The 27,854-nt window shown below is 34.9% G+C and overlaps 1 protein-coding gene across 3 annotated transcripts in view; it reads left to right on the top strand.

The window, feature by feature from the left end:
• The window catches only part of LOC127838716 (uncharacterized), a 75,650-nt gene extending 48,400 nt beyond the window's left edge, over nucleotides 1–27,250 (top strand). For 2 of the 3 annotated variants that reach the window (XM_052366676.1, XM_052366686.1), the window contains exons 8-23: nucleotides 1,368–1,493; nucleotides 2,692–2,783; nucleotides 4,142–4,209; nucleotides 5,445–5,589; nucleotides 6,907–7,053; nucleotides 7,970–8,100; nucleotides 10,238–10,337; nucleotides 10,806–10,946; nucleotides 11,630–11,760; nucleotides 12,960–13,078; nucleotides 13,911–14,008; nucleotides 15,191–15,256; nucleotides 18,453–18,557; nucleotides 21,695–21,790; nucleotides 22,554–22,640; nucleotides 23,371–27,250. In XM_052366676.1, coding sequence (XP_052222636.1) covers nucleotides 1,400–1,493; nucleotides 2,692–2,783; nucleotides 4,142–4,209; nucleotides 5,445–5,589; nucleotides 6,907–7,053; nucleotides 7,970–8,100; nucleotides 10,238–10,337; nucleotides 10,806–10,946; nucleotides 11,630–11,760; nucleotides 12,960–13,078; nucleotides 13,911–14,008; nucleotides 15,191–15,256; nucleotides 18,453–18,557; nucleotides 21,695–21,790; nucleotides 22,554–22,640; nucleotides 23,371–23,409 — 1,659 coding nt within the window. In that variant the 5' untranslated portion in view covers nucleotides 1,368–1,399 and the 3' untranslated portion in view covers nucleotides 23,410–27,250. The remainder of the gene's footprint in view (nucleotides 1–1,367; nucleotides 1,494–2,691; nucleotides 2,784–4,141; nucleotides 4,210–5,444; nucleotides 5,590–6,906; nucleotides 7,054–7,969; nucleotides 8,101–10,237; nucleotides 10,338–10,805; nucleotides 10,947–11,629; nucleotides 11,761–12,959; nucleotides 13,079–13,910; nucleotides 14,009–15,190; nucleotides 15,257–18,452; nucleotides 18,558–21,694; nucleotides 21,791–22,553; nucleotides 22,641–23,370) is intronic. The other variant, XM_052366694.1, reaches the window with a different exon arrangement.
• Nucleotides 27,251–27,854: the final 604 nt, after the last annotated feature.

Below are 27,854 nucleotides of genomic sequence, written 5' to 3'. Positions count from 1 at the left end.
TCTCTACTTCAAGTAGTTTTCAGCCGATCTTCACCAAACTTGATCACAAGTTGTATCTATATGACATCTAGGTCAAGTTCGAACATGGGCCATGCCGGGTCAAAAACTAGGTCACGGGGTCACTTAGTGCTTTTTAACATTCAGCATGGTGTTCGCTCTCTACTTCAAGTACTTTTCATCCCATCTTCACCAAACTTGGTCACAAGTTTTATCTAGATGATCTCTAGCACAAGTTTGAAAATGGGCCATTCCGGGCCTAAAACTAGGTCAAGGTGTCACTTAGTGTGTTTTTGAACATTCAGCATGGTGTCCGCTCTCTTATTCAAGTAGTTTTCATCCGATCTTCACCAAACTTGGTCAGAATTTTTATGGAGATGATCTTAAGGCCAAGTAAGAACATATGGGCCTTTCTGGGTCAAAAACTAGGTTAAGTGGTCACTTAGTGCGTTTTAAAAATTGAGCATGGTGTCTGCTGTTTTTTGTGAAGACGACATGCAAAATATTATGTGTCAATGCGGCATGTGGGGGTTTTCGTCCCGTCTGTGACAAAGCTCTAGTTGTTTTTGGCCTGTCTGACTGTCATTGTATGTGTCTGTCTGTCATTGTATGTGTATGTCTGTTCCAAAACTTTAACCTTGGTCACAACTTTTGCAATATTGATGATAGCAACTTTATATTTGGCATGCATGTGTATCTCATGGAGCTGCACATTTTGAGTGGTGAAAGGTAAAGGTCATCCTTCAAGGTCAAAGGTCAAATATATGGCTTCAAAGCGACAAAGTAGAGGGCATTGTGTTTCACAAACACAGCTCTTGTTTTTTCCAAAATTAAATATCTAAGAGTGAGTTGTCTCCCATGGGCTAAGAAGTTTTTATTCATAATTCAAATATTAAAGCGCATGCTTTCGAAGAGGAAGAATGATGTGATATTGTACATAAGGTCTAAGTTTTGCATGCTTTTAATCAGTACATATAATTTACAGGAAAAACACAAGGAGATAAATGAGTGTTTATTTATGGCTAGATTACGCAATGCTTTTTGTAAAACAAATTTTATTATATGCATTTTAAAATGCTTAAATGGAATAATGTTTTAATGTTATACATATGTGTAACACATGGATAAAACACACAATGCAATGAGGTAGGTAAAAAAACATGTTTTGAAATTGTGAAACTATGTTAATCCATAAGTATACATGCATGAATGACCTGAAAAGTTATATCGCCCCCGATATTTTTGAAATCATGATCTTTGGACCCAACGAATCGTGATATAATGGAGTTGCCGTGGATTGTGAGTGTTTATACATGCCTTTACATAAGACATGCATAAGACAGAACATCTGCATTGCTCCACTTTTGCAGCCTCTTCCCCAGTGGCCAAGGTTAGCATTGAGATGCCAGGCGACCTTGTTGAGGAGGAGGATGTCAACGACTTTGACTCGGAGGATGAGTACATCGATTCAGATAATGACCCAGTTTGGAAACCACGTAAGTAGGAAAACCATCAACCTCCATCGGGTTATGGCACTTTTTTATATGCTGGTGTTTTAATGCAGTGTGATCTGGGAAAACATGGTGCTGGCTGCGGCCAGTGTCCATGGGAAAGATGTCCACCCTATAGCACATAAATATGGTAAAAATCATCATGAAAGTCAGTGAAACAAATCAGCCTGATCACTTAAAACCCTACTGAGTTATGTCCGTTAAATTAAAAAATGGTCAAGTGAACCTTTTCTTTTCTCTAACTATTAACAGTTGATTTTTTTTTTATCATGAATCTTGGTGATGTTTGTGGTTCCAAAATTTGGGACAAGTTTAGAAGTGGCAAGATTACCAGAAGCAATTTTGAATTATGGCTATTAAATGAGTTTTTTTGGAAATTAACCTTTTCAGCTTTATAACTAAATTGATTTTGTATTGTATCATTGTTAAACTTAGTGACAACACTTTCAATGCACAGCAAGATGGCTTAAAGTACTTATGAATTATGGTCCTTGAATTATCAAAAATGTGCAATATTAGCCTTATCAGCTCTCCAACTCAAATGGTTTAATAAGCCATTTAGTGGTTTTTAATTGAGTCGTGTTCTGAGAAAACTGGGCAAAATGCATGTGCTAAGTGTCGTCCCAGATTAGCCTGTGCAGTCCCCACAGGCTAATTAGGGATAACACTTTCCGCTTTAATCACATTTTTCGTTTAAATAAAGTCTTAGCAAAAATCCAATTTAGGCGGAAAGTGTCGTCCCTGATTAGCCTGTGCGGACTGCACAGGCTAATCTGGGACTACACTTTACGCACATTCATTTTGCCCAGTTTTCTCAGAACAAGACACATTTTCTTGCTGATGTTTATATGTGCTGCATCAAATTCATAATTGATGATACGTTGCGGAAGAGAGGCAATCATGTTTCACAAATATCTCTCATTATTTATTAATAAATTAACAGTAGTTCACTCATACTTTTTATCACCAAAATTGAAATAAACCCACCATCAATAACAAAATAATATGTGAGCTTATTAGAATTATTGTTATTGATAAAAGGTACCACATTGATAAAAAAAAAAAAATACTTCATTGTAATCTGGCGAACATATATTGCATTTGAATTGCATATGGAATAAGTACCCTACATGTTTACACAGATTATCAGAAATTACCCAACTAATTGACACTTTCCCAACAGAGGATAAAATAGTGGACGATAAAGGGCGGACTTCAGAAGAAGACATGGTGGCTGATGACTCAGATGATGATCCAGGCTGGGTGCCAGGCAAGGTCAGAAACAATCATTTGTTGGCAGAGCTCTAGATAACATTGGTAAAGGCATAAAAAACGAATTAAATTTCTTAAATAACGATTAAGGTTTAAAACACGAATTCAAAATTTTTAAACGTGCGTAAAACTTCCAGTAGCAAATTATACTAGGTAAATGTTTCATTCCGGTTCTGACTCGTCTAGGCCCTCAAAATGTCATTAAAATTAAATTTTAAATATAGTTTTTATGCCCCCTAAGGAGGGCATATAGTGATCGGACTGTCCGTCCGTCTGTCCGTCACACTTTGCGTTTAGGTTTCGAAAAATGCTCACAACTTCATAACCTCATGCCGCTTCAGATAGCAATTTCATATTTGGCATGCATGTGTATATGGACAAGGCCTTTCCATACTGTTTTACATAAAAAAGCAATATGGCTGGTGAAAGCTGTATATCGAAGTGTGAAAGGCAAACAAAACATTTCAGTGTCAAAATCCACGCTGCATGCATTCTTTCAATCAGATCTTCAAGAACCAAATGACTGAAGCATGGTTTCGTCAATAATTGATGAACTTATCAGCTGATGTGTAAATGTTTATCTCAAGCGATTAAAAAACATTTAGGTTCAGTGTACGGGCGAACAGCTGACACATTGAAACAGCAATACCCCTGGCTTGAAATAATTAATTAAACAAATAAGGAGTAATATAAGAACTTAAAATAGGGAGTAAAATAAGAATTTGACCAAAATGTTATCTGGAGCTCTGTTTGTTGGTATGGTATAGGTCAGACACAGGGGGGCAGTGAAGGTCAGAAATAATACTTTGCTGGTATGCTGGTATTACAATCTTTGGATGGTAAAGGTTAGAAACCTTACCCTATTGCAGTGTAGTTCAGAAAAAACAAAACTCTCTGAGGCATGGAAGCAAACTGTTTAGGGGTGGTTAGGTTAGAAACAAAACATAGTAGGGTTGATCGGAAACAATATGTCATGGTTTATTATGTCAGAAACGAAAATATTAGTTCAACACAATTGAAGCAGTGTAGGTAACAAATGAGTCTCTGTACATCTGTCTTGGGAAAATTAAGGTTAGAAACAATACTGTGTTGTTTTGGTGACTAACAGTATATGCAAAGCCAATATTTTGTTGATATAACATTGTTTTGATAGTGGTAAGACATTATGCTTTGAATCTCAATCTCAATCAGTTCCTATCTTAATCAGAAAAGTAACATAATATACATGCTGTGTAATATATTAAAAATACATGAAAGTATTAAAAACTTTCTGTTGAATTAACACAATTGCTTTCTGAAGTTATTGTTTCGTGTGAAATAATTACAACAATGTTATATATGTGTATGTTTTTATTGTTTAGAAAGTAGGAGAGGTTACTTACACAAAGAAGAAAAAGGATTTTACAGGTTTAAAGAATAAAGTCGTGAGGTAAGCTTAATGCTGAACATGTAATTTGTTTAATTATGAACTAATTAAAATAAGGTTTTGTGATTTTTTTCTTTAAAACAAATAATTCAAGATACGAGTATGATGTCATTGAGTAATGTCAAAATAAGCAGTCCATTAAAACAGGCAAATTTTGTTAACAGGAATCAATCCTAATGATCATATTTTCAACACCAATTAAAACAAAACACAAAAGATATCATTACTGATTTTGTTGGTTTTTTTAGTTTTTGAAAGCTAGTGTAATTTCTGGAGTAAATTGCATGTTCAACAGTATAATATCAGTTTATATCAAGCGCTTTCAAACTCACATTATATATGGCTTAAAAAGATTTTTTGTTAGATTAATGACTATATTGCAGTATTAAATTTATATTTAATTTAAACATTGCTTATTGCAGCTAAATGTATTTGTTAATATTTAGGTCCATTTTAAATGCCTTCCTTTTTAGACAAATGAAATTGGTTTTTGGATAGGGTTGAGTGATGCTGTTGAATGATTTTTGTAAAGATTACTCATAGTTATCCAACTTGTATGTGTAAAGATTTATACATTCAAGTTTCGAAATAAGTAACATGATGCCTAGCAACATAAACAACAGATGAAAGGTGCTAGCTGTGTTGCCATTAGACTGGTCATCCTCTGCAAGCAAACTTGATGGGGTATACTATAGTCACATGGTTGGTTTGTTGCTCAGTCTGTCCTTCATGTGTAAAATGGGTTCTTTGTGGCTCGAATTAGTCTCCCAGTGTTCTCCATATCAGGATGAAAATTCATAGATATGTTGTTTATACTATACAGACGTTGTAGACGTTTTTTGTGTATGTTGTAATAGTCTTTTATCAGTTGTAAGCCCTTGAACTGAGACAAAGTTTGAATGATAACATCATGGGTCATGTGAAGTTTCTAGTCACAAATGAGTCTCACAGCTTTTTGCTTATCACCATAAATCTCCATAGATATATGGGTTTTTTACTTTGTAGCAGTTCAAGGCATTGATTTTTATGTATATAAACTACTATATGTTGCAGAGTTTTGTGGCCTTAAAATTTTGCAACTAATTCAATAAATCAACAGGAAACTTTCTCTTTGTTTGTAATCCATGCAAAGTAGCAAACCATACAATTTTCAGATTCATTTTGCTAATACTAAAACTGTGCAGCAGCTTGGAATGAGCTTCTGTTTCTAGAATTGTACAGGTTGTGTCTGATTTCAGGGCAAAAAGCAAGCAAAACATAACCAAAATCAACTCGACAAAAGAAGTGCAAAAATTAACCAAAATCAACTCGGCAAAAAGAGTGCAAAACATAACCAAAGTCAACTCGACAAATGTAGTGCAAGACATATCAACAGCAGATCAGGTATGTAGTGCAAGACATATCAACAGCAGATCAGGTATGTAGTGCAAGACATATCAACAGCAGATCAGGTATGTAGTGCAAGACATATCAACAGCAGATCAGGTATGTAGTGCAAGACATATCAACAGCAGATCAGGTATGTAGTGCAAGACATATCAACAGCAGATCAGGTATGTAGTGCAAGACATATCAACAGCAGATCAGGTATGTAGTGCAAGACATATCAACAGCAGATCAGGTATGTAGTGCAAGACATATCAACAGCAGATCAGGTATGTAGTGCAAGACATATCAACAGCAGATCAGGTATGTAGTGCAAGACATATCAACAGCAGATCAGGTATGTAATGCAAGACATATCAACAGCAGATCAGGTATGTAGTGCAAGACATATCAACAGCAGATCAGGTATGTAGTGCAAGACATATCAACAGCAGATCAGGTATGTAGTGCAAGACATATCAACAGCAGATCAGGTATGTAGTGCAAGACATATCAACAGCAGATCAGGTATGTAGTGCAAGACATATCAACAGCAGATCAGGTATGTTTCAGTAAGGCACGTGACTATACCAAGCTTATTCTGTTTACAGTAAACACTAAACAGCACCTGTTGGTCACACGAGTCTCTATACAAATTGGAGTAAATATTGTCATCTTTTGTCTGGCAAAGAATCCCACACCCTAATCTTATGGTTCCCCTCACATAAGACATTACCGGTAAATACAATCGCAGTGTTATGGATGCTCCACACCAGGGTCATGACTAGAAAAGCATACACGTTGTGTCTTGCACTATGCCCGATATGTCTGCAGGGCAAAATTGTATTTTGATTAATGTTACAAATAGGAAAGTGAACAAACATGAAACATTTTCTAGTATATACGAGGTACACAAGATCTTGTAAATAAAATTGAAGCAGCTAATGTGAGTGCTTCATATGTTATCTTGTACTTACAAACTTGTTTAATTTGGTATTTCTTTGCAGTATTAATTCAGCTAAACTTGTATTCCGTTGGTTAAATAACTTGATCTGTTTGCTTTATTTGTAATAATATTGTGAATGTGAACCTTACAACTTTGTTACTTTCTGTAACAAACCTTCTTATTTTGCTAAATATTTGGTGAACATCCATTCTTTTTTTCCCTCATACTTTTACAATGTGACTATTGTACTATGTCTTTGGTTTAGCATATATTTTTAACATAACAGCGTAAACACCCTATATTAAATCCTGTATATAGACAGACGAACATCAATATCACTAATATTAAGTGGCTTGCAAAATGAATGAATCATAAATTATCTTTATTAGCCCAATAGTGGAGACTTCCTGATAGAGAAAGAAGAATGTAAGGATGGAAACATTCCGTTTTTATGGCGATTCAAGAATGATGGCTTGATTCAGAAGTATGAGAAAAAAGAAGAAAATGGCAAAGTGTTCTATCAGAATACAAACAATGTAAGATTTATATTTTACCTGTATGTCTTTAAGGCAATACTTTTTTCGTCCCCTATACTGGTGAAAACGGAGGGGACTTATGGTTTGCGCTTTGTCAGTCTGTCACACTTTTCTGGATCCTGCGATAACTTTAAAAGTTCTTCATATTTTTTCATGAAACTTGAAATATGGAGAGATGGCTATATGGAAATTATGCACGTCATTTCATTTTGTTCCTATGTCAAGAATTCTGGTTGCTATGGCAACAAATAGACTAGGAATATTGCTGCAAATGGTGGAGTTACACCGGTGGGGGACTTTTATTGCTTAGCAATAGTCTTGTTAAATATGTTATAATGCTGTTCATTGAATATCATGTGTTCGTTATAATGCTGTACATTGAATATCATGTGTTCCAGAAGCTGACATGCTTTCGTTTGATTATTGAATATAGGTCTCATACAGTTTGATTTTATTGATGAATGTGGTCCTTCAGGTCTAATTGGATTGGTGAACAGTTTACCAGAGGATTTAATTAGATTTGTTGATATGGGTCCTGAGGGGTTTTATTGCATTGGTAAATATGGGTCATGAGTGTTTCATTGAATATGTGAAGAGGGGCCTTTAGGTCTTTTATTGCATTGGTAAATATGGGCTCTGAGGAATTAACCCTTTACCACTTAGATACATATTTCAAGCATTTGTAGTCCCTTACAAAGTTATATTTAATTTAAGACCTTTTTTACTAGATTCAAGTTTTAAAGGCTTCATTTCCAGCCCTTAGATCCTGATGTGCAGCAAACAGCTATGTTTGCACATAGCCATTTTCATTTTTCTTCTGAGTGGGAAAGGGTTAATTGGATAATTGAATATGGGTCCTGATGGTTATATTAAATTGGTAAATATGAATTCTGAAGTTTTCATTGCTTCATTTCAGTTCTCTGATTGGTGGTCTTGCTACGCCAACAAGTATGAAAAGGTGTCAACTATGGTGTTCTACAAGGTGCGAAGTGTTGAGAAAGTTATGCTGACTGGGTCTGTAACCAGCACTAACAGGGGAGACACAACGTAAGTTACTTCTTAGTGTTCATGTTTTCTCTTTGAATATAAGTTTCTTATGGTATTTACTACAATCAGTTCCACTAGGTTACCACAATACTTCTGTTCGCAAGATATAAGATATATAGGATCTGGCATGAGTTGTCATATCATACCATATTTTATTAAACGTGTTCAGGAATTTTGTTAGTAAGCTAACTAACGAATTTCCTGGACAAGTTTAATGAAATATGGTATGAAATGACGAGTGTCAGATCTTTTTTATCACATGCTTTTAAATGAGCAAATTTAATAAATCTTTACGCAAACATAATGATAAATCCCAAATGTTGTTTACATTTTGTGACGTCATTTGACGTTGCAATGTGATGTCAGCAAAATAACAAAATGCGATTGGTCAATCGAACAAAAATAAGCCAAGGAAAACGCTTAAAAAGTATATTACACATGTGTGAGATAAAAATATTCGTAATGGTTATATTACATGGGAAACGGTATGGCATGTGATAAAAATAAGAATGACATAAGTTCTTAAAATGATGTATGTAAATAATATTCACAGATTAACATCATGTGTTATGAGAAGTTTATAAAGAATTGAAATTTATTTGTATATGATAAATACATTTGAATAAGTTATGATAGCTTACAAAAGATATTCAAAGAGAATAAACGAATAAATGCTTGTAAGATATAGCTTGAGCTTTTCCATTTAAGCACTGCTGTTGCCCTTTTCAGGACGTGACATTATTCTCAGATTGTTCAGACTTTAGAATATATAAGACATGATCTGTAAAGACTAGGCTTAATGCATGTGACTCAAGTATAAGGCATGATCTGTGAAGACTGGGCTTAATGCATGTGACTCAAGTATAAGGCATGATCTGTGAAGACTAGGCTTAATGCATGTGACTCAAGTATAAGGCATGATCTGTGAAGACTGGGCTTAATGCATGTGACTCAAGTATAAGGCATGATCTGTGAAGACTATGCTTAATGCATGTGACTCAAGTATAAGGCATGATCTGTAAAGACTAGGCTTAATGCATGTGACTCAAGTATAAGGCATGATCTGTAAAGACTAGGCTTAATGCATGTGACTCAAGTATAAGGCATGATCTGTAAAGACTAGGCTTAATGCATGTGACTCAAGTATAAGGCATGATCTGTAAAGACTAGGCTTAATGCATGTGACTCAAGTATAAGGCATGATCTGTGAAGACTAGGCTTAATGCATGTGACTCAAGTATAAGGCATGATCTGTGAAGACTAGGCTTAATGCATGTGACTCAAGTAAAAGGCATGATCTGTGAAGACTAGGCTTAATGCATGTGACTCAAGTATTAGGCATGATCTGTGAAGACTAGGCTTAATGCATGTGACTCAAGTATAAGGCATGATCTGTGAAGACTAGGCTTAATGCATGTGACTCAAGTATAAGGCATGATCTGTGAAGACTGGGCTTAATGCATGTGACTCAAGTATAAGGCATGATCTGTAAAGACTAGGCTTAATGCATGTGACTCAAGTATAAGGCATGATCTGTAAAGACTAGGCTTAATGCATGTGACTCAAGTCTATTTTCAGATCAGCCTGTGCTGTCCACACAGTCATTCCAAAGTGTCATCCCTGATAAGCCTGTGTGAAGTGCACATTCTAATGTAGGATGACACTATGCAAATGCATAAAGACCTGCTTCCTTAGAGCGTTTCACATATGTGAACACACAATATGGTGACATTCTTAGATGCTATAACTGATAATACCTGGGCAAACATAGTTTGAAAATTAAAAGACTAAATTTGACTTCATAATTAGCATGTTAATGCAATGGCATGACTGGGAATGGATTTAACCATCATATGTTGCTTGGTACTTATAATTGGGAGCAATATTTGCATGCTTTGTGTCATTAATTAAAACACCATGTGACTATGGAAATATATATATATATATTATTGTTGAAAAATTATTGTTTTACATAGGCTATTTGTTTAAGCTTATAACAAATACAAAGTTGTAGTAGTAAGCCCTGGGGTTCCTCTTTCAGCAGTGTTCCAGCAAGTTGTAGTAGTAAGCCCTGGGGTTCCTCTTTCAGCAGTGTTCCAGCAAGTTGTAGTAGTAAGGCCTAGGGTTCCTCTTTCAGCAGTGTTCCAGCAAGTGATGTCAAGCAGCAAGACCAAGAGATCTCGTCCACCACCCCTGAATTGTGTCCCATACCTGGCCCAGACAAGGAACAGTTTGAGGTCTGTACGCAATATTACTTGTTTGTAACCAACGTCTCCACTTATAACTGATCTTATTATTATATCTTTGCAAGTTTTATCATTTGTGTGGTAATCTTACGGCTCATTTAAACTTACCATTGAAATACCATTGTTTGCTCTTTTACCTAATATAATGCTTTAATATTGTTTATGATGTTAACCTAAGGCAGCAGTGACCAGAATATGCTAAGACTTGAGAAATAACAGAAGATTTTAACACTTGAAAAATATTTGTTTGTTACATAATACTCTCAATGCTGCTTATGTCAGCATTCAAACATATTATTTTTAAGAACAAATGCTGAAATATAACGATTAAGTTTCATTTACCAGCTTTTTGTATCAGATAAGTTGGAAATATATTAATTGTTGTTTTGTAAAAGCTTGAATTTTCAAATATGGGTGGATAAAATTTAAATGCAATTTTGCAGACCTTTCTTGTTGCAGATTGGCTCGTTCGTGTTGGACAAGAAGGACTGTAGGAATGTTGACAACTTTCCCATTTGGAAGATAGAGTCATCCATGCTTATCAAGAAGTATGAGGCGTGCTGCCACCAGGGCAAACTACTGCATAAGCCTGTGAAAATTGTATGTAAAAAACAATATAGTGGGCTTCTTTGAAAGTTTTGTTTTTATCAGAATCTGAATTTAAAGTTTGTTAGTGATTTGGTTAGAAAATCAGAGAAGAATATTTTATAGAATATTTTCTTGAACAAATATCGCAATTTGAAAAGAAATCTCACTGGTTGATGAGATGCAAATACTTGTATATGTTAAAAGAACAACTTGTTGTAATTAATATGCATGTATTGTGGACATTATTAATTAGTGTTTATCTGTGTAAATGTTATGTTAATGAACCTGTATTTGATGGGCAAATGTATTGTTTTCATTTACTTACCGGTAACCCTTTACCACTTAGATACGTATATTACCATGTGTAGTGTAAATTTCATTCAAGACTCTTACTAGATTTTTTTGTAATGCTTAATCTCCAACTCTTTGATAATAATGAGCAGCAAACCACATAAAACCTGAACAGACTGCAAGTTACTTGCAGGCTGTTCTGGTTTTATGCGGTTTGCACATAGCTTTTTTCACTTTTGCTTCTGAGAGGGAAAGGGTTAAAGATGTACGTCTTTACAGATGGACATGATATATAAAGTAATAGAAAAAAATTAAACTACATGTACTTAATCTCAAAATGTTTTTGTAACTTCCATTGCAAAATGTTAATATATTTAAACAAATACTAGTTGTAAATGTTGCAGTATCGTGGCTACATGGATATAGAGCAGCATTATCTGCCCCTGAAGACAAAAGTAGTTACCTCCCCCGGCAATAATGATGAGATGGTCGAGGTGTCAGAAGACACGCGGCCAAAACTGCACGTCAGTCTCAGGTAGTGGGGACGGTAGCGGTCTGTATTCTATAAATATCCTTAAAACTTTTCTTTGCTCAATTTGAAAATAAGTCAAGCTTAGAATGTGTGTTTAAAATACTTTGCCCTAGAACTTTCTCATGAAAAGTGACTTAATTTATTTTGTATTTAGTATTAATATTTCTAATTTTATTGAGCGTTATTTCCTCAAAAATTCTCTCCATGCTTTACCTTGTCAGAAAATCCTTTTTCTTCTATATTAACCCTCCTGCCCAACAGCAAATAAAGGGGAGCAATCTATATTGGTTTGATTAATGATATCTGTTCACCACTCTGTCCATATACCTGTACACAAACTCTTGATTTTCTCCACCCCCAACCAAAGTAGAGGGGGCTATACTGTAAACGTATAGAAATTCGTCGGTATGAAATTTCGTGGTTTAATGAAAAACAACTAACTCGTTGACACGTAATTTCGTGGATTTAAAATTTTCGTGGAAGACTGACCGTAATAATAATTAAACTTTTATTAAAACAACCAGAGTAATAGCGAAGCATAATCTGCTAATCTGTGTTGACAGCAAGACTTGAAGTTAATGTGCACTGAAGCATGCAAGTTTTGCCGATAATTATTGATAAGAGTGATACAGCGGGGCACTTGTGGGTCCCTGCTCGCTAATTGCCATCGATGTTGTTTTGACAATATTTGCACTTCTCAGCGCAATCGGTCCCCTAGTAGAAACAGTTGAGTAATAAGGTCCCCAAAATACATGTGTGAAAACCGTTATGTCTCTTGCGCATATTGACATATATGATAAATCTGCAAACTGTTAATTTTATGACGTCACGTAAAAGAAATGTGTTTTTCTCCACAATTGGTAATGCTATTTATTATATTTATTTACCATGATTAATAAAACGTACATTAACGATGATGAATAAAAAAGAAAAACTGATAGATATAGTGTAATGTAACCTACTGAAGTGAAGTAACTATTACAAAAACAAATATCTCTGATAACTGACAACACAAGAAAATGTCGGAAATGACATTCGGAAATGACCGATTTCGGATTAAAAATGTATAAATAATCATTGGTACTTGAATTCGTGGTTCAGTGGACTAACGAAATCCACGAAAAAATTCGTACCACACCAAATTTAATGGTTTTACAGTATATACTGGTTGGTTTCCATATAATTGATGGTTTACATTTCAGTTTGGAGTCTTTAGAGTGCGGGAATAATCCTCTACTGCGGCATTTCTATGTTTACATGCAAGTGTTTCTCAGCCTGGCATTAGAACCTGGTTTTTTAGATGAGATTACTAAAATAAATGGTAAGAATAGGCTGATGTATGGAGAGTGTATAAAGTTCTAACAAAAAAGAACGATCAATGATTTGTAAAATAGATCCTTTTCTGGACATTTATCCTGATATGTACAAGCATGGAATACTTATATATAGTCATGTGTTGTTTTTATGCCCTCCAAAGAGGGCATATAGTGATCGGACCGTCCGTCTGTCCATCTGTCTGTCTGTCTTTAGGTTTTGCGTTTAGGTTTCGAAAAATGCTCATAACTTCAATGTCGGTTCAGAAAGCAACTTGATATTTGGCATGCATGTGTATCTCATGGAGCTGCATATTTTGAGTGGTGAAAGGTCAAGGTCATCCTTCAAGGTCAAAGGTAAAAAAAAACAAAAAACAAAGCGGCGCAGAAAGGGGCATTGTGTTTCTGACAAACACATCTCTTGTTTTTAAATAAAATGTTTTACTTAACCCTTTCCCACTCAAAAGCAAAATGAAAATGGCTAACTTGCAGTCTGTTCAGGTTTTATGCTGTTTGCTGCTCATCAGTAGTTGGTTGGATCCAAGCCTTAAAAACTTGAATTAAGTAAGAAAGGTCTTTAATTTAACTTACTAAAACTACAAATGCATCAAAATAGGTATCTATGTGGTAAAGGGTTAAACGTTCATCCATTATATTTGAAATTTTTATTATTTTTATGTTTTTACCTTTCATATGAATTGTTCAGCCTGATTTTAATACTGAATAGGAAAGCTATTTTGCTTTGTACAGTTCTTGCAGCTACAAGCAACTACTTATAGAGCATGGACAAGCTCTTCAAGTAGTTACTTTTAGTGGCAATAATTAAATTGTAATTTCTAGATGAAACTTACATGGAGCCAATGAATGAGATAAACAAGCTTGTAAAACAGAAACTCACAAACATCGAACGCAAGGTCAGGTGGACAGATAACCTGAAGGTAAAGTGAGAAACCTGCTTTACATGTGTTTTAATTTAGCAGACTGTATTTCTTTTAATGGTTAAATTTTATTTTAATATTTCATTTGCATTTCTCATATTTATTTTTATACGCCCGTATAAAATACGGGACGTATTATGTGAAACCCCTTGGGGGCGGGGCGGGCGGCGGGCGGGCGGCGGGCGGCGGGCGGAAGGCATCACTTTGTCCGGACTCTAATTCAAATTGTATTCATCCGATCTTCACCAAACTTGGTCAGCAGTTGCATCTAGTTGATATCTAGGCCAAGTTCGAATATGGGTCATGCCGGGTCAAAAACTAGGTCATAGGGTCAATAAGTGCATTTTCAAAGGGGCCACTTTGTCCGGACTCTATTTCAAATTGTATTCATCCGATCTTCACCAAACTTGGTCAGCAGTTGCATCTAGTTGATATATAGGCCAAGTTCGAATATGGGTCATGCCGGGTCAAAAACTAGGTCATAGGGTCAATTAGTGCATTTTCAACGGCGCCACTTTGTCCGGACTCTAATTCAAATTGTATTCATCCGATCTTCACCAAACTTGGTCAGTAGTTGCATCTAGTTGATATCTAGGTCAAGTCCGAATATGGGTCATGCTGGGTCAAAAACTAGGTCAAAGGGTCAATTAGTGCATTTTACTTTGTCCGGACTCTAATTCAAATTGTATAAATCTTATCTTCACCAAACTTGGTCAGTAGTTGCATCTAGTTGATATCTAGGCCAAGTTCGAATATGGGTCATGCCAGGTAAAAAACTAGGTCATAGGGTCAATTAGTCCATTTTCAACAGCGCCACTTTGTCCGGACTCTTATTCAAATTGTATTCATCCGATCTTTACCAAACTTGGTCAGTAGTTGCATCTAGTTGATATCTAGGTCAAGTTCGAATATGGGTCATGTACACTTATTGATATCAATGCATATATATGAATATATCAGTTATATAAGTTGTTGTTGTTTTTTTTGCTTATTTCCAAAACAAATACATCAATCATCAGTGTATCATCTCCAATGGCACACGAATCGGGCGTATATTGCTCCGTCATGCGGCGCTCTTGTTTGAAATGTTTTACTCAATAACCAGTTTGCCTCATATAAAGAGTAAAACAAAATCCATCTGCTAAATGAAAAAACTTATTTTTCTTGTGTGTTTTTTTTCAGTTTGCCTTATTGAAGTGTCCTTGCCTGAGAAATGTGTCTAAACCTGACATGACCAAAAAATGTGAGGTACTGAATTAAAGTCTTAAGATTGATTAAGGAATGTTTAACGTATTGAATTTCAAAACTTTTGAAAATTTCTTTAAAATATACTAAATGTCTGATTGGTTTCACAACACTTGATTGCTTTGTTAAGTTATCACCATGGACCCTTGGAATGGTATCAACTGTATCTTAACTTTAATATCAATGTTACAGAAGAGCTATTTGTGCATGGTGTCGCTCAATTACAGATGGGCATGGTGTGACTGTGTTAATTAATGCTAGTGCAAGGGCATGGTGTGACTGTGTTGATTAATGCTAGTGCAAAAGAGGCATGGTGTGACTGAGTTTATTAATGCTAGTGCAAAAGAGGCATGGTGTGACTGTGTTGATTAATGCTAGTGCAAAAGAGGCATGGTGTGACTGTGTTGATTAATGCTAGTGCAAAAGAGGCATGGTGTGACTGTGTTGATTAATGCTATTGCAAGGGCATGGTGTGACTGTGTTGATTAATGCTAGTGCAAAAGAGGCATGGTGTGACTGTGTTGATTAATGCTAGTGCAAAAGAGGCATGGTGTGACTGTGTTGATTAATGCTAGTGCAAAAGAGGCATGGTGTGACTGTGTTGATTAATGCTAGTGCAAAAAGAGGCATGTGTGACTGTGTTGATTAATGCTAGTGCAAAAGAGGCATGGTGTGACTGTGTTGATTAATGCTAGTGCAAAAGAGGCATGGTGTGACTGTGTTGATTAATGCTAGTGCAAAAGAGGCATGGTGTTACTGTGTTGATTAATGCTAGTGCAAAAGAGGCATGGTGTGACTGTGTTGATTAATGCTAGTGCAAAAGAGGCATGGTGTGACTGTGTTGATTAATGCTTGTGCAAAAGAGGCATGGTGTGACTGTGTTGATTAATGCTATTGCAAAAGAGGCATGATTTGGGCACATGCATTAAGAGTCATATCGTAATGCCTGCAAAGTTCGCTTATATTGATTTGAATGTTTCAAATCTATGTTACCCTAATTACTCAAATATTTTGGACACTTAGTTTTGGGACTTAAGCCAAAATAATTATATTTCATTAGTACTCTTAATTTTCAGACGTACAGGTTTTGGTCCAGAACTAAAAAGTCAAATTTTTTAGACATTGTATTCTAAAATATGCTATTTTACCATAAATCTGACCTGTTGCGCTTATCTGGTGACACTTTGATCATGCATTTTACATTTGGATTAAGGTCATACAAATTGACAGACAAATGCTTTAAAGGCTCTATAAAGGTCACAAATCCAATTATTATGCATTTCAACTGGTCTAATTTTTACCGGATTTTAAGTTACTCTTGCATAAAAACTTCTAATAACACAGCTTAGGTACAACGTTGTCAAGAATTATGGAGATAAACCCGTTTCATAATTGGAAGAAATGTTTACATTTTTGCAACTAACGTGATGTGTAGCCTCACAGCGTTGACATATGCTAAAAATAGCCGACAGAAAATTCAATTTAAATTCTTTTTTAACAACTTTTTACCAGCAGAAAGTAACTTATTAGATCACTACAAACATTTTAACCATTTAGAAGAGACCTACTTTGTGAGTGATACTGGAAAACATTAAAAGTCATCGTTATATTTTTGGTGACCTGAGTCACTTTCACTTTCTCTTTCGCGAGTTAACAGTGATGTAAATAAACTTGTTGTTTGTAAACACAATTGACTTGGGGGACACTTTATTTTGAGCTCAAAACAAGTTGTATTGCTCATTTTTTTTATTATTATGTCCAATGGCATATATATATTGCTTTTTGATAACCTTTATAAATAAAATATGAAAAAAATATTTAAAAATCTGTAAATAATTATGTATCTTCACCTTTATAGAGCCTTTAAGGCAAATGACCATTTCATCTGCATATTTTGGTAAATAACAATGTGTAGTATAAATGGACAATGGTGTCACCCAATATCTTCAAATATATATAAACTTAATTTATATTATATACCATCGTATTTTACAAGCATAGTGTCCGAAAAATTAACAGTAACTATTGTATATGCTTTTAGTGAAATGCACCCCAAACGCTTTACAAAAAATAGTCAAGGAGTTGCAGAATTGTTTTTAGTATAGCATGTTTCATTGTATTGCAATTTTCCAATTCATTATTTCTTATTATTAATTATAAGGTGTAATAAATATTTTGCATTTTTTGTTGAATAAAGTACTGTGAATAAATTTAACATACACATTATAAGTACTCAGTATTGTAATTTAACTTTGTTTCTGATGCAAATCATTTGAAGCTAAATATACTTGGTACATGTAACAGTTTGTAACTGCAAAAATATGGACAACATAATATTATAATATTCTACTATGTATTAACTAGTCAAATGATTGTTAACAGGTAGTTATAAGACCATATTACATGCAATAATTTAAAACCTTGCTGTTTATCACTCTATTGACAAGGAGGTAATACTGCCAAGAAAATGATGACTTTAGTTAGATATGAGTTACTGTTAAATAAGGTGTGAAAGGTCATGGATTTAAATATGTTTGTAATAATGCGACAGATTTTACTTGGAAACTGAATGAAGGGGTTTTTGTTTCGTTCTTTCAAGTTAATATATAGGGAAATTGGACAGGTCCAGCATCCTTATTCGAAGTATCTTTCATTTTTTCGATCCCGATACATTGTTTTGCATTTTGATTGTAAAGAATTTTCTTTGAAAAACTATGTATTTTAAACTAAAAGGAAAATTTCTGAAAATTCCATATATTTACAATCTACTAATGGAGGTTACATGCACCGGTACTTCTCTTTACAAATGTAAATGCATTTGGAATGTCAAAATCGTTTCTTTACCAAAAATACATTGTGCTTCAGCAACATACAATTAAAGACATGTCCCACCAAGCTTATGAAAAACTATTAGTATCTGCATGTATATGACATCACTTTAAAAATCGCTATGCACAGATGTGCAACGTTAAAGCTGCTACCGCAATTATTTTGTAAAAAGTTATTGTTCTTAAGAAATAAAATAAAAATAAAATGGGTTTCTATTATTTATTGATCCAATATTTATTTCACTCATGGACATAGAAAAGTATATTTTCATGTGTGGCTATTTGTTAATATTGTTTTTTAATAACCATTCATACAATCAAGTACGATAGTTTACCAAAAGCATATAACTATCCTCTATTTCTTGGCACAGGGTCTGGCGAACAGTGAGGAGACGGTGTCTGATGCAGTCTTCCTGTTTGGGGGAGACTACCATCCTGACACTCTAAAATCAACCAACAAGCAACATGCCTGTCAGGTAAGGTACTGACCCCACTTAGCCACACATTCCTGACTTATATTTTCCCTTGGACATACCTGATAATCTGTGTGGGTGGGGCGTTTAGTCACATTTGTGACACTCTTGGACAAAGCTGACATTGGGTTTTGGGGGAGGGAGGTGCTTTAAATACAACTTTTCTGCCCATACACTGTAATACTGTGAAACCATTATTATTCGTCCGACATTAATTTTCGCCTTTTTCGTCCTTCGACCGATGGACGAATTCAAGATCCTAACGAACAATCATGTCCCGTATTTGAAACAAATAAGACTGAATTACCGTAGGCATGAGGCATTTAAATCCAGCGTAATCCACGCATATACACAGGGCTCGAAATTAACACTCACATACTCGCAAAATGCGAGAAAAAAAGATTGCAAGGTAAGTTATAAGCCACTTGTATTTTTTGCAAATAAAGAAATAGTGAAAAAAAATAATTATATTGCTTAATGCGTTCGACGGCGTGAACGCTAAACCGTTGGTCAATTTTTTGAATGTCTGAATACCCATATGCGGAAGCGCGCACCTTGTTTGTTGACTGGTATACTTATAATACAGATACACAGATGGTATTGTTACAAAGAACATGAAACAGTCGACTATTCACACTCAAGTTAAATCCGGTTTGACACAAAGGGGTGTTCATTATACAGTGTACTGACAACTGACATTTCCTGTAAAACGCGAATGCTGTATCGAATGCGTCGACTTCGTTTAGGTATAATAGTGTTGATTAGCGCTTATTGTTAACAACTTCATTACCCATTGTGTGTATTGTGTTTTTCAGGGGTGTTGCAGATTATACTGCCTACACGCGGCGAATCCGGATTAAAGACAATACTATTAAACGTAATTAAAATATGACGATGTGTGATCAACACCTGACATCATAACAAAGAACGTGTCAATGACATAAAATAATAAGGGACAGTTACTATCACCTACAATAACAGACTTGTTAATTGGCATATGCCAAACAAGGCCCACCTCCTGCAAGTGACTACCAAGTGTCACCTCTCTTTCCCCAGCACAATTTTATTTGCAACCGCGTATTACATGTATTACAAACAAATCGGAAGTTGTTTTTTTTTTCAAAACCAGAAATGGACGAATTTAAGAGCGGACGAAATAGTCATTTTTATGAAAAGGGCGAAATTTTGTGCCGACGAAAATAAATGGTTTCACAGTATGTTACCATAAATTATCTTTTTTTACCTAAAAGCAGACAATGTTTTGCTTAATGAAAGAGTTAATGGAATATTTTAAGCAACTTTTCCTGACATGCCCAATTTCATTTTGATGTTCATGTCTTTTTAGCTCGGCTGTTTTCGGAGAAAACCTGAGGTAGTGTCATAGCCAGCTCCTCGTTGTCGTGTCGTCCGCCGGCTTCATGCTAAATACATAGACCATTAACATGTGTAAAGCATGTTCAAAAATGTATAATTTTTTGTATCCTTGAAGGCTGAAAGGCTTTGCAACCGGGGGGGGGGGGGGGGGGGGGGCTGCCTTGCCCCCAGAGCTGTTTAATTCTATATTTTATGCTTTGAAGGATCATTAGAGATGACAGCATGAAAGAGCTATACTAACTTTACTTAGTTATTGCAGTTATCAAGAAGACCTGCTTCTGCTCCTTTTTTTTCATGTAGAAACCTAACATATACCACAGATCACAAATTGATTTTCTCTTCTAATTTCAGATTTAATATAATGTACACATAGATAGACATATTACCAGCATGAGTAAATAGACATTATTGATTGTTTGCTCAAAGACCCTGAGTTTTCATCATGGGTTGTCAAAAACTCTAAAAATGAAACAAAGCACGCTGTCTTATATGTGGTGGTGGTTCTGTTACGCTAGGAAACATGGGAAAACAAGCTCTAAGGAGTCATGCCAAAGGCAAAAAGCACAACCATAACTAACATCACATGTATCTACCTATAGAAGTATGTTTTGTTCATAGATTTTGAGATTTTAATCATATAATGTGGTGGTTGTACATGCATAACTTTTTATCCCCCGTCATCGGCGGAGGGATATTGTTTTGGCGTTGTCCGTCCGTCCGTCTTTCCTTCCTTGAAAAAATGCTTTTTTGAGTGTCAAATATATCATTTTTGTGTCCAGTAGCATAATGGCGGGGGATATCAATTCAACGAATTTGCTTGTTTATCTTTGGTTTTGTGGTATTTACTATATAGCCTTGCATCATGCATAGTTTAGTGTACAAGTAGTACTGCTTTGTTATGTGTTTAATATTTTATGGTTAAGAATACAATAAACATTAAATGGGTGGATTTGGTCGGCTGTACGAGGAGGAGGAGGAGGAGGCCGAATATGTCGCGAAATTAGTCAGTGAAAACCAAGATTTGGTCAGGGAAAAGTCAGTGAAAATTCATTGAATTTTATTTCATCAGGTTGGTGGCAACCCTGTTTTTGGGTCTCTAGGTCAAAGGTCAAGGTCACTGTGACCTCTAAAAAAAAAGCCTTTGCAGCCGAGCGTGGCACCCGTTATGTGGTGCTCTTGTTTAAACTTGTAGTCAAATGATCTCCTATGTTCTATTGTTATGCTCCCCCCAAAAAAATTTGGGGGGAGCATATAGTAGCCGCTTCGTCTGTCCGTGCGTGTGTGTGTCAGTCTGTCTGTGCACAATTTTTGTCCGGGCTATTTCTCAGCAATTAATGACCAGAATTCAATTAAACTTTATGGGAAGCTTCACTACCAAGAGGAGATGTGCATATTATCAGCCGGTTCTGGTCGGATGATTTTTCACAGAGTTATGGCCCTTTGAAATTGTCCATTAACTGTACATTTAGTGCAATTCTTGTCCCCCCAACTACTGACTAGAATTCAATGAAGCTTTATGGGAAGCTTAACTACCTTGAGGAGATGCACATGTTATTTGTGGGTTCTGGTTCTGATGATTTATTTAGAGAGTTATGGCCCTTTGAAATTTTTAAGTTACTAAACCATCCATCGTATTATTTTGTCCAAAGTTATGCCCCTCAAGACGTTTCCTTTTATCTGAATATATAGTGCAATATTGTGTCCAAAAAAAACTTTGGGGAGCATCACCTGTCTCCAACGGTTTCTTGTTTGTATCTGTTTTCTAGGAGTTCCGTGTTGGCAAGACGGCCATGCAACACATTCAATCATATCATCAGCTTTGTCACTTCAAACTCAACCTGTACGAAAAATGTAAAGCAAAGGTATAACACGACCACTGATGTTTACAGCATGAAATTAATTTTGGGTTGAACATGAAACAAATTGTATTTCTTAAGAAATTATTTTTGTTCAATCTTCCATATCTGATAAACCTATTCTTTTGTTTGTTTTTGAAATTGGTAAAATACAATTTGTAGAAAGATAAACGATATAAGGGTTATTCGAATAATTATATCGTCTTTATACTGTATACCAAATATTACAAAAGTGAAAGTTTCTAATGAAAATTCGTTTCAAATAATCATATTGCTTCATGGTGCATCATCATAAAGCAAATCCAGATTTGTCAGATCAAGTTGATTCAAGCTTTTGACACTGTCTTTGTAAGATCAAGTTGATTCAAGTTTTTGACACTGTCTTTGTCAGATCAAGTTGATTCAAGCTTTTGACACTGTCTTTGTAAGATCAAGTTGATTCAAGTTTTTGACACTGTCTTTGTCAGATCAAGTTGATTCAAGCTTTTGACACTGTCTTTGTAAGATCAAGTTGATTCAAGTTTTTGACACTGTCTTTGTCAGATCAAGTTGATTCAAGCTTTTGACACTGTCTTTGTAAGATCAAGTTGATTCAAGTTTTTGACACTGTCTTTGTCAGATCAAGTTGATTCAAGCTTTTGACACTGTCTTTGTAAGATCAAGTTGATTCAAGTTTTTGACACTGTCTTTGTCAGATCAAGTTGATTCAAGCTTTTGACACTGTCTTTGTAAGATCAAGTTGATTCAAGTTTTTGACACTGTTTGTCAGATCAAGTTGATTCAAGACAGTGACAAGGAGACAGACATTGAGAAGATTATGGACTCCTGTCTGGGCAACAAGGCGTGGGTACTGCAGGTAAGGAATTCCATTTAGGAGCATGTCAGTACCGTTCAATCTTTAAATGCTCAATGAGTGTCTTAAAATTTTGAATAAAGACCTGGTCCTAAAACCCAAAAGGGTTTTTAAACTTAAGAGATCTCCAACTCATGTCATCGAAATATGAGCCAAGTTATACAAATGGGTATAATGTCATATGCTGCCAGATTTGCTCTAGATAAGCTTTTACTCAGTCCGGTCAGGAGCTTCATGTACCTTGTCTCCTAATAAGACTATGAAAACCTTGCATGACTATAAATAGTAAATGGTGGCTTGTATATAGACCCAGCGAATATGTAGGCTGATCCCGATCTATGCTGGCTTACAGTTTATTAAACTGTTTAAGACCCATTTTCCCATAATGCAGCTCATATAATGGACTTACCCGAGTACTTTTGCAACTTTTAATTGTATTAGATGTCAGGACATTATGAAACAAACCTGATCTTCATTTCTGCTGAGTCAGTAACAAGAAATTTAATTAATAAACCTGAGGTGGTTATGTTGTGTATTATGCACAGAAAAAGTGATGTAAGAAAGACCATATTGCCTTCATATGAGAGGTACCATAATAGTATAATACCCACCAAAATCTGTGTTTTCTATGTTGTTGGTTTTCAAACAGGTTGTTGCATATTTACTTATTAAAATAATGAAAGTTTATGTTGCCATTGAATGTTGTGAAATATTATATTTTAAATTCTTGCAGAATTTTGAAGACTTCACGACACTTGTAGAGATCAGATAGTGGTCCTCGTCTTGGAATCGTTTGTTAGATATGAAATGGTGGACAGTATTCTCAAAGTATGCAGTGTTGTTTTTTGTGCCTCGTCATCAACTTCCGCAGTAACAATTGGTAAACTTCCTATAGCTGAAAACTTTTAAGTTGTTAATTTTAGCAAGGGGCTGTTTAATATCAGCATATGAAGGTCATCAACCTGAGCTTGGAAAAAGTTGATATACAGCAGCTGAAAAGTTGTGGACTAGAGCTTCAACTGCAACTAGAGCAAAAGAAATTGCAGACTTCAGGCCAGGAAGCTGTGATTTTAATCTACAAGAAATGGACTAAAGCCGACAGCATAGTTACTTTCAGCTGGGGGGTGTTGTGGCCCAGCTGGGGTTGTTGTGGACTCAGTAAAGAATAAATTAGCAGTTCACAGTACAAATAGATTTACAAGTGAGAAGATTTAAATATCAGCATATTGGTGGAAAATACAATTTAAATATTGCTCAATCTGCGTTATGGTGTTCAATGAGATTTGATGCTATTTAGTAAGATCTGCCAGTTAAGATCTGATCATGTGTATTATACTCTCAATTTACACCCCATTGTTATTTCTGTTACTGGAAGTCTACTTTCTGAAAATCAATATGCTGTTAACCATTTCATGGACAATTATGATAAAAAATGTTTGTCAGTATAAGGGTTGTTCCAGCCCTTCTCAATAAAGAAAATATCTATGCAAATCTTACGATGTGCCTTTGATGAAGCAGAATTTCCTTGATATCTTTCTTAACTAAATTCCAAAATAGGATTTACTTTCATATTGAGATCATTTCTGCGAGTTGGTCATTTCTTTAAAGAAAATCTTTCTTACACTATTTATTCATTGACAACATACAAGCTGTTAATAACTGAACTTAATAACATTAAGATTTTCGATTTATAAGACCTTTAAAAATTAGTTCCGTCTTTTTATCAGTAATCAATTTTAAAAATGAGGGTTAAATAGTTACTGTTACAACTTATTGTAACATTGGATATCATTTCTGTGGTAGTAATAGTTATGTTGCTATGTTATACATGCAAAAAGGCTCTTGTACAGATATGCAATCTCAGAAAGTTGTTCTTTTACTATTGTTTTGTAATTGTTTACTATCGTTTTAAGGTAATTTGTTCGATAGCAAGTCAATTAAAGTGAGTATGCACGATTATGCCAAATATTTATGAATTTATATAAAATGTAAAAAAAACATATTCTACATATATTTCAATATACATGTAAAATAAAATAAAAGTTAATAAAACATGTGTGAAAAAATGTGAAATAAGCCAGATAATTAATTCTGAAATCGAAAATGTCTGTATAGTCGAATTCGCCAGCATGTATATCATGCTTGTACAATGTGAATCTAAATTTAATTTTATGGATCATTTTAATTTCCTGCAACGTTATCTATTCATACGACACACAAACTCTTACTCGGATCTTAATAAAAAGAGGAATGCTTTTGTTATTGTAGGAAAACATGTAAGAAATGTCTTCGTCACAATCGGCTTGGGGCGCAAATTTGTCTTTGCTGCATGTTATGAAATTTGTCTTCAATGTATAATTTTTCTTGCCAATTTTGTGTTGTTTTCCCCTAACCGCGAAACCAGAGGGGACTTGAGGTTTGCGCTCTGTGTGTCCGTGAGTCTGTCACACTTTTCTGGATGCTGCCAGATCTTTACAAGTTCTTCATATTTTTTCATGAAACTTGAAACATGGACAGATGGCAATATAGAGATTATGCACGTCATTTCATTTTGTTCCTACTTACAGAATTCTGGTTGCTAAAGCAACAAATAAGACTAGAAATATTGCTGAAAATGGTGGATCCTGCGATAACTTTACAAGTTCTTCCTATTTTTTCATGAAACTTTAAACATGGGTAGATGGCAACAAATAGACTAGAAACATAGCTGAAAATGGTGGAGTTTCATCTGTAGGGGACTTATATATTGCTTGGCAATAGCCTTGTTGTAACATATTTTTATCAATATATTACAATTTAACGCATTAAAATCGTGCATACTGACTTAAACACTTCAAGTTTCATGCATATTTAGATATTTGAATTTAAGTTCAAAGGCATGAACATTGTAGTTTCAGTTTATCCTAGATATACCGGTAGTTCTACTTATAAGCTTTGTTTTTAATCGAATAACAGATGATGTGTTCGAGAAAGTAGCTGGAAATTGATAGAGACTTGTTGAAAGAATGTTTCAAAAATTTAATTATTTCTTAAATACAAATTTCTGATGTTTTTTACACATTTTAAATCATCAACTCAAATCTCTTTTTGCACAAATAAATTATTGGCGAGTTAGGGAAGTTAGTCTCATATGCAGAGGTGGTAATCACATGATAGTCAAGATGGCGATGTTCATGCCGATGCCGGTATTTTTCGCCGTTTTATAGCCTTTATTACTTTTATTTATTGTTTAAATGCTGCTCAATGTCCAGCCTAATTAGCAAGAAAGTTACTAGCTTTTATTTTGTGTTGATATTCGTCTTTATCTCAACTTTACTCGCTGCGAAATTTCTTAGGATGACCTAATTAAAGCGCCACTTATAAAATTTTCAGGGAGTAGTCAAGATATAAAGCAAATTTCAATATGAAATAAAGGCAAATCACATGTATACTGATATACTGTAGCTGGAAAGTGAGCGTCTTTTAAAAATTAAAGAAAAGTATTAAAGGGTATAAAACGGCAAAAAATAACTGTCTTGGCATGGACGGGGCCATCTTGACTATCACGTGATAACCCCCTCTATATGTGACAATTACATCATGACCTAATTGAACAACTCTTTTTCCCTATCATAACTACAATTATGATACTGTTCTGAACATTTTAATTTTATGAAATTTAGCTCGATTTGCCAAAATTCTTTTCACTACAACGTCTGTACAGACAACTACACCAAAATGAAGGCACCAATCAAATTTTACCTCTTTCATGACATTACCTGTTAAGTGACCAAAACACCTATTTTTTATGCTCCTGGTAGGGTGGCATATAGGGGTTGAACTGTCTGTCAGTCAGTCTGTCCGTCCGAAAACTTTAACATTGGCCTAACTTTTGCAATATTGAAGATAGCAACTTGATATTTGGCATGCATGTGTATCTCACGAAGCTGCACATTTTGAGTGGTGAAAGCTCAAAGTCAAGGTCATCCTTCAAGGTCAAGTCAAAAAATACAATCCAAGGGAAGTAATAAGCTTTAAAAGGGAGATAATTTCTAAACCTGCCAAATGATATATTGAAAAAAAAATTCAAATCAGCGCAATAGGGGGCATTGTGTTTATGACAAACATATCTCTTGTTTTAGAACACCTTTTGTTTACTGCATAGTGTTTGACCAATCGCATGGTATACAAGCAAGTTATATAGCTCTGTTTTATTTGATACGCATAACACGTACACTCTCAATCAATAAAAGGTGACATCATAGATTCAGTTTTCAAACATCACAACACTGAAGTAACTAGCAGTCATACAGGTTTTGTATTTCTACATGCCAAATGGAAATTATGGATTTTTATTTTGCAGAATGTAAGTTTTTTTTAGTTATATGTGCATTCATATTATATTTTGTTTTAAATATGTACCTTAATGATGTCACATCCGAAATTGTTCCCAACACTTCTAGTCTCTAGTGTATGTGTTATAAAAAAAAACAATTACAAAGCCAATTTAAGACAATTAAGTGCTATTAATGATTTTTATTCTATTTTTCCTCAGTAAAAACTTATTGTCGGTGGTTATCATTACTGTTTTACTGATTTGGTTGTACATGTATAAATAAAACATGAACATTTTATTTGGTTGACTTAAATTGTGTACAATGGATACCCCAAACTGTATATTAAAGGCGGTCAGTTTAACTTTACCTATTTATGCTTTCCTATGTAATCTGGTTAACCAATAAAATCACTATGTGAATAATCTTATGCCAGTAACTGAAAACTTCCCTACATTAATAAATGAAGGGGAAGAATAGCCTCAGAAATCATTAGTTTACAATTTTAGGACTAATCGGAACACAAGTTGCAGATCTACTTTGGGAATTACAACCACTTTTTAAGATAAAAAAGCAGTAGGTTTTCATCAAAAGCACTTTTTTTTTACATAAATCCCTTTTGGTAATTTGCTTTTGTTATTCCCAAAAACCATCATCCTTGTTACTATATGCATTATTCACCAAGTTTTATACAAGTATGTGAGAACACAATTTAGAAAATAACTAGAGCTTTGTCACAGACGTGACGCATACCTCCACTTGCCGCATTGACACAGACTATTTTGCATGCCGTCTTCACAAAACGAGAATCTAATTTATGGCGATTTTAAAGAATTATTATACCATTATCATTTATGGCCATTTCGACCTTTAAGCTCTTGAATTCTTTCGCATGACACACCGT

The sequence above is a fragment of the Dreissena polymorpha genome, chromosome 1 (genome assembly GCF_020536995.1).
Source record: "Dreissena polymorpha isolate Duluth1 chromosome 1, UMN_Dpol_1.0, whole genome shotgun sequence".
In the NCBI taxonomy this organism is placed as follows: Eukaryota; Metazoa; Mollusca; class Bivalvia; order Myida; family Dreissenidae; genus Dreissena; species Dreissena polymorpha.
This window is presented reverse-complemented; position numbering and strand designations above follow the sequence as displayed.